Source organism: Vidua macroura, chromosome 24 (genome assembly GCF_024509145.1).
Source record: "Vidua macroura isolate BioBank_ID:100142 chromosome 24, ASM2450914v1, whole genome shotgun sequence".
In the NCBI taxonomy this organism is placed as follows: Eukaryota; Metazoa; Chordata; class Aves; order Passeriformes; family Viduidae; genus Vidua; species Vidua macroura.
Window position 1 is genome coordinate 2,449,464 of NC_071594.1, and position 7,397 is coordinate 2,456,860.

The 7,397-nt window shown below is 60.9% G+C and overlaps 1 protein-coding gene across 1 annotated transcript; it reads right to left on the bottom strand.

Annotated features, from left to right (window-relative positions):
* Nucleotides 1-554: 554 nt before the first annotated feature.
* Nucleotides 555-5,566, bottom strand: GPR37L1 (G protein-coupled receptor 37 like 1). Its single transcript, XM_053998254.1, has 2 exons — nucleotides 4,801-5,566; nucleotides 555-1,849 (listed from the first exon to the last, which is right to left on the bottom strand). Exons 1-2 carry the CDS (start codon nucleotides 5,446-5,448, stop codon nucleotides 1,037-1,039), a joined length of 1,461 nt encoding a protein of 486 aa, XP_053854229.1. The 5' UTR covers nucleotides 5,449-5,566; the 3' UTR covers nucleotides 555-1,036.
* Between the last annotated feature and the right edge of the window lie 1,831 nt (nucleotides 5,567-7,397).

Sequence of the window (7,397 nt, forward strand, 5' to 3'; positions counted from 1 at the left end):
TGGGCTCGAAACCCTGATGCCCTGAAGCCCCGTCCTCCTGGGACAGTTCTGTCCCTGCAGTGGGCACGTGGATGAGGGCCAGGAGCCCTGTGGGGCAGTTTGGGAGAGACGCTCTCACCCCAAGGGGTGCTGGGGGTGGTGGTCCCACGTCTTCCCGCAGCACTGCACAGCAGCAGGGTGCAGCAGCAGCACCTTGGTTGTGCACAGTGCACATGGGCAACCAGCAGGCCGGGGGCTACCTCAGCCCTGTGCTGGGCTGGCTGGACTTTACTGAGTCCAGTTCAAGTCCTACAAATCACCCCAAACCCAACACTTCGGAGGGCACCCTCTCACAGGTACCGCTCAGTGTCACCCCAGATGGAGGAAGCAAAGGGGCTGGGGGCCTTCCCCCATCTCCCCTGGCTGCTGCCCGCTCTGGCACAGCTGCTTCCCTGCCCTCCTGCCCCCCAGCTGCCCATGCCCACCCCAGAGCCCCCCAGGTTTAGGGAAAAGCCATTTCCAAGGGGCTCCCAGGGCTCCCAGGGGTCAGCCCAGCAGCTGCAAGCACGGTGTGCTCTAGGTTACTGGTTTATTGAGCTCATACAGGGCACGGCTTGAATCCGTGGGATACGGCCAGTTGGAGCTTTTCCTCTTGTGGAGGGGCTGGCAGGAGGGGAGGGGACAGGAAGAGGGCAGTTTGTGTTTGCTGTGTCCTCTGTGAGCCATCATGGTCAGCCTCTGTAGTTTCAGGTAAGACCTTTCCGGCACAACGCCATCTCCAGAGCAGCAGCCCCAGGGAGCCCGGCCGGGCAGCCGGGACAGGAGGGTGCCGCTGTCCTCGCTGACCTTTGGGCAGAGGCAAGAGGGTCACCAGTGTAGCCACGGGGACTGGCATTTCAAGCCCCACCTGCCCAATGCTGGGTTTGAAGCCCACGGCGCAGCCCCCTGAGCTGTCTCTTTCTGCTTGTTCCACGTCCAGACACGAGTACTAATGGCAGAACAACGTTCGGTCTTGGGAGGAGGTGGTGAAATGATCGCTACGGCTCCCCAGTGGCACTTAGCACGGGGTGCCAAGGGCCAGGAGGGGCGGGGGAGTCTCCCGGGGCTTGTCGAAGAAGATGGAGGAGGACATCTCGGTTTTGAGCTTGCTGTCGGCACTGCTCTCGCTGGAAGTGGTGTCGGGGCCGCAGCCCTCGCAGCAGCAGCAGCAGCAGTCCATGAAGGCCTGGCCCAGGGGACGACAGAGACACAAGAGCAGCACGGGCGTCACCGAGCACTTAAAGAACAGGAAGAACTGGTTGATGAGGTTGAGCAGATCCAAGGTCTGCTTAGACACGTCGGGGGACATGTAGGCCACCACGATGTTGCAGACGTTCTCGGGGGTGGTGCAGAGCCCGTAGATGACGGTCAGCGCGATGATGGTGCAGTTGAGGTGACCCTCACTCTGGCCGTGCTTGGCGCCCCGGCACTCGCTCTTCTTGTCGGTGCCGCGGATGCGCCGCGTCACCAGCTGGCAGCTGACGGTGAACAGCACGGGCAGGCAGAAGTAGCAGCCGAAGTACCACCACATGCGGGCGTTCTGGTAGGTGAGCACCAGGGAGTAGATGGACTCGGGCAGGTTGGACGAGGGCTTCATGGTGCAGTACTCTGTCGCCATGCCGGACACGTGCGACGTGTCCCGCGCCAGCTGCCAGAGCAGGATCTCGGGCACCGACAGCGTCATGGAGCCCACCCAGATGACGGCCAGCTTGGCAATGATGGACTGGCACTGCTCGATGGGCCGGGTGCTGGCCTGGGGGCTGGTGGCTGCGTGGAACCTGTCGATGCCCAGAGCACAGAGGCTGAAGGTGGTGACTCCCAGTGACGATACCTGGTGAGGGAGGAGGCAGAACAGGTGGGCCCTGCTGCAGGGACATCACAGGGGGCTTGGTTCTACCAGGCTCGTGGCAAACCCCACCCCTCCTCCAAAGGCTGTAAGGAGGTCACAGCCTGTGGCTGCATCCCAGGGTTTAGAGTCACTTTTCTGTGACTCCTGAAAGGACAAAAATGTCCCCTGACCCTCTAGTCCCTGCCCAGCTCCCTTTTCTGCAGAAGGGAGAAGTTTAGCTGGATGTCTGTGTGTCCATCCAGCCAAGGTGGGAGCAGCAGGATTGTCCTTCAGGCTCTTCCTCTATTCTGGGTGGCTCTTGCAGAGGACAAGCAGGGACCATCACACCCACCAGCACCTTCCCAGGGTTCCCAAGGCCTGCCTGGACAGGCCAAGTGAGTTGAAGGCGCTCTTGTCCCAAATCAGCTTGGGGCAATTTCCGCTGCATTGAGAACAGCAAGAAAAACATCCCCTTTGCCAAAGGAGGAGACCAAAGGAGGGAGAGGATTCGCTGTGGCTCTGGGAGGACTGGCCAGGACCAACCAGCATTCCCAGTCCTAGCCCCAGAGCTGGGAGCCAAGTCCCACAGCCCTTGGCCAAGATGATGGCAGAGTCACATGCTGGTGTCCCAGTGCTGTGGCCATTCCTGGCCTCACGAAGCCATCAAACATCAAACCCTGTGCTGAAAGACCTTCCCAGCACTCAGGAAACCTCCCAGGGCTCCACGTGGTGCATGGGGAGCAGCCTGGAACACTGCCCCCCCGGCCCCCCAGCCTTTTCCTTGGCCCTGGGCTGGTCACTGCAGCAGCTGATGGCCAGAATGGTGCCAGCACTCAGCAGCATCTCCCCAGACACAGAATCAGGACACCAGCCCAGCACCAGCATCCTGCACCCAGCACCACCTCCCAGCATGTCCCAGCTCCTCTACCCAAAGCCCAGAGCCAGCCTGGGCACCCAGCAGCCTGCTCTGCCCCACAGCCAGCACCCAGCACACTGCACCTGCTCCCTGGCTGGCACCTGCAGCTCTTGGTGCTGCTGTGCTGCTGCCTCCTTCCCCTACACCCTTCCAAGGGCTCTTCCATCTCTCCTGATGCCCTTGGTCCAGTGGAGCACCCATCTCCAGTGCCCTGGCAGGGATGGCACTGGTGGCATCAGCCAGTGCAGCACATCCCTGCACACGGCCTGTCCCCAGGAGCCCCCGTAACCAGCTTTGCTCCCAAAGCCTGGCTCTGTGCCACAGCACGGAGGATACATCTGCTTCCCACAGCGTGGCCTGAGCCACAGCCCCACCAGACACGAACCCCTGGCCTCCAGAGAGGTTCCCCTCTCACAGCTGACTCTTTGCTGGGGATTTGGCTCTGGCCTGGCTGTGTCCCAGCTGAAGCCCTGGAGCCGCTTTCTGCCCATGCTTTGAGGGGCAGGAGGGCCGTGCAGGGCTGGTGCTGGGGGGCAGAGCAGGACCCCCCACACCAGGACCGTGCTTCCCAGCCTGTGACACGCTCGTCCTTCTGCAGCACCAACATCCCACCATTCCTGTCCCTTCCTGACTCCTCTGGGACCAAGCTGTCCCAGGGCACCCTGGTGCTGCTGAATCCCTGAGCCTGGAGGTGCCACCCCCAGGGTTCTCTCATGGGGACAGGGAGCCCATGAGCAGCAGATATCCCTCAGATCCTCCTCAAGACAGCATCTATTTTGGGAACATCACCCTTCCCTGGGACACTGAGCCAGCCTGGGCAAATTCCTGCCCCACTCCGAGTCCACCCAGATGCAGTGTTGGAAGCCTGAGGTGGAGGACAGGGATGGGGCAAACACTCCAGTTAGTGAGAGGATGGGGTGGGACACCTCTGGAAAGGAGCAATGCCTGCTGGGCAGGGGAGCAGGGGGGCTGCCCCAGCAAACACCCCATCCCTGTGCTGGGCTGTGCTGTGCAGGTTTGGGGCTGTGCTCCATGGGACACCCTGGTCCCTCACCCTGCACCCAGAGGACCTAGGGGCATTGCTGGAGCTTGCAGGGCTGTGCCCAGCCAGGGACCCTTGCACAAGTGCAGACCCTGGGGCACGGACAGGTGACTGCCACAGGTGACTGTTCTGGGACCAGCAGGGCACGGAGTAGCCGGGAACACCTGGAGCACTGGGGTGGGTGCTCAGTGTGAGGGGCAGGTTCTGAACCCTGGCTGGTCTGACCAAGCCTGAGAGGTTCTTCAGTCACTGTCTCTGAGCTCTTCCAGGTGTTTGCACCCTTTGATAAACGGGGCATTGACCACAGAGAACGGGCAGGCTTGGTCTGTCTGTCCCACCAGGGCACGGAGGGGCACAGCTGGACCCCAAGGTTCCCTTGAGGATGGGAGATGGGCACATGGAGGGTTGGTTTCCAGCACAGGAGCAGCATCAGCCCAAATCCTGCCCTCTGGGGCAGTTTTGCTCATTCTGCCATCCCCTGCCTGGCTCTCTCTGAGTGTGGCCAACCTGTCACACCTGAGGTTTGAGGACAAACAGAGATCTCAGGTTTCCAGACCTAATTCCTGGGCTGTCCCATTCCAGTGCTGACCAGCACTGTCCACCTGCAGCCCCCTGCCCCTGGACCATCCTCAGCAGCCCACAGTGGCCACTTTCTGGGCCAGCACACTGCAGGGCTGAGCCCCCAGGCTTTGGGGTGGGACAGGAACAGACAAAAGGAGGGACTCTGCTGACAGAAGTCCCTCTGCTGCCTGGATGAGGGTCTAATGGGCTTTTCCCAGCCCTGGCAGCATGGGTGCTGGCTGCAGAGCCTGAGGAATGCCTGGGACAGAGGGAAGGTCACTATGGGGACTGGCCCTCAACTCCTTGCTGTGCCCCACTGGGGGTCTCTGGCACACTGTCCTTGTGCCAGGCCACCGGCGCCACGGACTGCCCCGGAGCAAGAGGGCAGAGGGGAGCTGGGTCCTGGATCCCTGCGGGACCCGTGCAGCCCCTTACCTCCATGAAGGGCACGATGCGACAGGACATGTCCCCCAGCAGCCTCTTCTTGGTGATCTCGTTGAAGATGACCACAGGCAGGCAGAAGAAGAGGATGAGGAAGTCCCAAAAAGCCAGGCTGGCCAGGATGGAGTTCCAGGCACTCTTCATGTAGTAGTTGTGCCACACGATGCACATCACGGAGAGGTTCCCGATGATCCCCACGGTGAAGACGACGAGGGACAGGAACATCACGGCGTAGGCGCTGTAGGAGCTCTCTGTCACCGGGTACAGGGGGTTGTGGATCTGCAGCCGCTTGTCGGACACGGTGGTGAGGTTGGCTCGGGGCTCTGCCCTGTCCCGCTCCGTGGGGACCCCCGGCTGCTGTTCCGAGGGGTCGGTGCTGGATGGCAGCAGGGCCCTGGTGGGGTGCAGGCTGGCAGAGCTGAGGGGCCGCGGGAACTCCACCCGCACCCCGGGCACGTACTGCTGCACCGACTTGGAGTCCTCCTCCGCGCCCCGGCGCAGCCTCTGCCTCCCCGCCGGCACCTCGGGGCTGTCCGCAGCCGGGCCGTGCCGAGTCCTGCCCGTGCCAGCCCTGCCCCGCGTCCCCGGGGCCAGCAGCAGCAGCAGCAGCAGCAGCAGCAGCGGCGGCGGTGGCGATGGCATCGTGCCCCGCGGCGGTCCCGCACGCTGCGGTGCGGTTGTCGGAGCGGCGCAGCCCCCGCGGCTCCGGGCACGGCCGCTCGCTCCGGCTCCGGCCGCGCCTCTGGGCGCCAGGGCAGCGCTGGGCAGGATAAAGCGGTGGCGGGAGGGGAGCCGAGCCCTCTGCTGGTCACCCACCGCCCGGAGGATGGGACAGCGGCCAGACTGGGCAGGTCCACGGCCCCCAACACCCCCAGCGTTCACCTCAACACCCCCAAACAGCCCCTCAACATCCCCCCGGCATCCCGCAACATCCCCAAAACATCCTCAAATGTCTCCCCAGCATCCCCACAAATCCAAAACTCTCCCCAGCATCCCCACAAATTCCCCAGTTTCCCCAAACATTCCCCAATATCCCCCCAGCATCCCCAAAAAATTCTCCAATATCCCCAAACATCCTTTCTACATCTCCCCCTAGAATAACCCATCCCAGAATACCCAGTATCCCCCAACACCCCCAGCTTCCCTCATCATCCCAAATATCCCCCAGGATTCTCAAACACTCCACAACAGCCCCAAGCATCCCCCAAGATCCCCTGAGAACAAGCCAGGTGAGGGGTGCCCACAGCCTGGCACAGGCCCTGGCCTGCCAAGCTCAGCTTTTCCCATGGCAGATATTCCACTCTCACCCTGGAGCAGGGACACTCAGAGGACCTGAGGGCCAGCACTGGGCCTCCTGTGGCAGGTCTGGCACTGGGCATGATGTGGCACATTCCCAGCACATTCAGACTGGCCTCAGGACACCCTGAAATGGCCAAACAAACCCCTGGGGAAGGGGGCTAACTGGGCCACCCTTGGCAGGAGGAAGGCCTGGGATTCCAGGAGATGCTTCTTCAGAAATGTGGGGTCAGATCTGCTGGCCCAGGCCACCAAAGGTTTGTTGCTATTTATCCTACAGGCTTCCCCTCAGCAGTTTGAACACAAACCTAAGTCTAACCCTAACCTTAACCCTAACCCTAACACTAACCCTAACCCAAACCCTAATCCTAACCCTAATCCTACCCCTAACCCTAATCCTAACCATAAACCCTAACCCTAACCATAAACCCTAAGCCTAACCATAAACCCTAAGCCTAAGCCTAAGCCTAAGCCTAAGCCTAACCCTAAGCCTAACTCTAGCCCTAACCCCAACCAGAACTGGGTGCCTGATCTCTGTATCTGGGACTCCTCCCCAGTCCCAGCCTCTCTCCTGCACCCACTGTCTGTCCCTGTTTCCCCAAATCCACCTCGTCTCCTCTGTCCCAGTGCTCTGCTCCCCTACCTGTTATCCCTCCCTGCTCTGTCACCTCATTCTCAGCCTCTGGGACGGGAGGGCCATGGGGTCCTGCCCTTTGGGGTCCTGCCCTTTGGGGAGCTGCCCTTTGGGGAGCTGCCCTTTGGGGACATGCCCTGTGTCATGCAGGCAGCCTGTGGGGGTGGATGTCTGCCAGGCCTGGAGCTGCAGGAGTGTGTCCCTGTCCTGCCCAGGGCAGTGGCAAGGCCCAGGACACCTCAACCCTGGCAGCCAGCAAACCCCAACTTCTCCCTTCCTGGGACCCCCCTGCTGGTGGAACCCTGGTTAGGGACAATTCCAGACTTTCTGTGCTGGCAGGCACTGACCCAGAGAACGCTGCATTGACCTGAGGTCATGGAGAAGGCTTCCAAAATGGAATTATAGACCTGGAATTGTGGGGGTGGAGTTTGAATAGAAGTGTGTAATATCACAGGGTGGAAAACTCAGAGTTTAAGGCTTTAGAATATAGTAATATAGATAAAGCAAGATGGAGGTTGTAGGGTGGTGTCTGGTCCTTCTTCTTCACCTTCTTCTCCATGGATTTGGGTGGTTTTGTGGTTTTGGATAAAAAAGCCCACATTGCAGGCACAGGTGGTTGGTTATTGGGTTAAAAGTAAAACTAATTTAGGTGTCATTTCTT

Coding starts and splice junctions, on each gene's coding strand:
- GPR37L1 (XM_053998254.1), bottom strand. CDS start 5,448: ATGCCATCGCCACCGCCGCCGCTGCTGCTGCTGCTGCTGCTGCTGCTG. Junction 1,850..4,800: donor GCATCGTGCCCTTCATGGAG/GTAAGGGGCTGC, acceptor CTCCCTCACCAG/GTATCGTCACTGGGAGTCAC.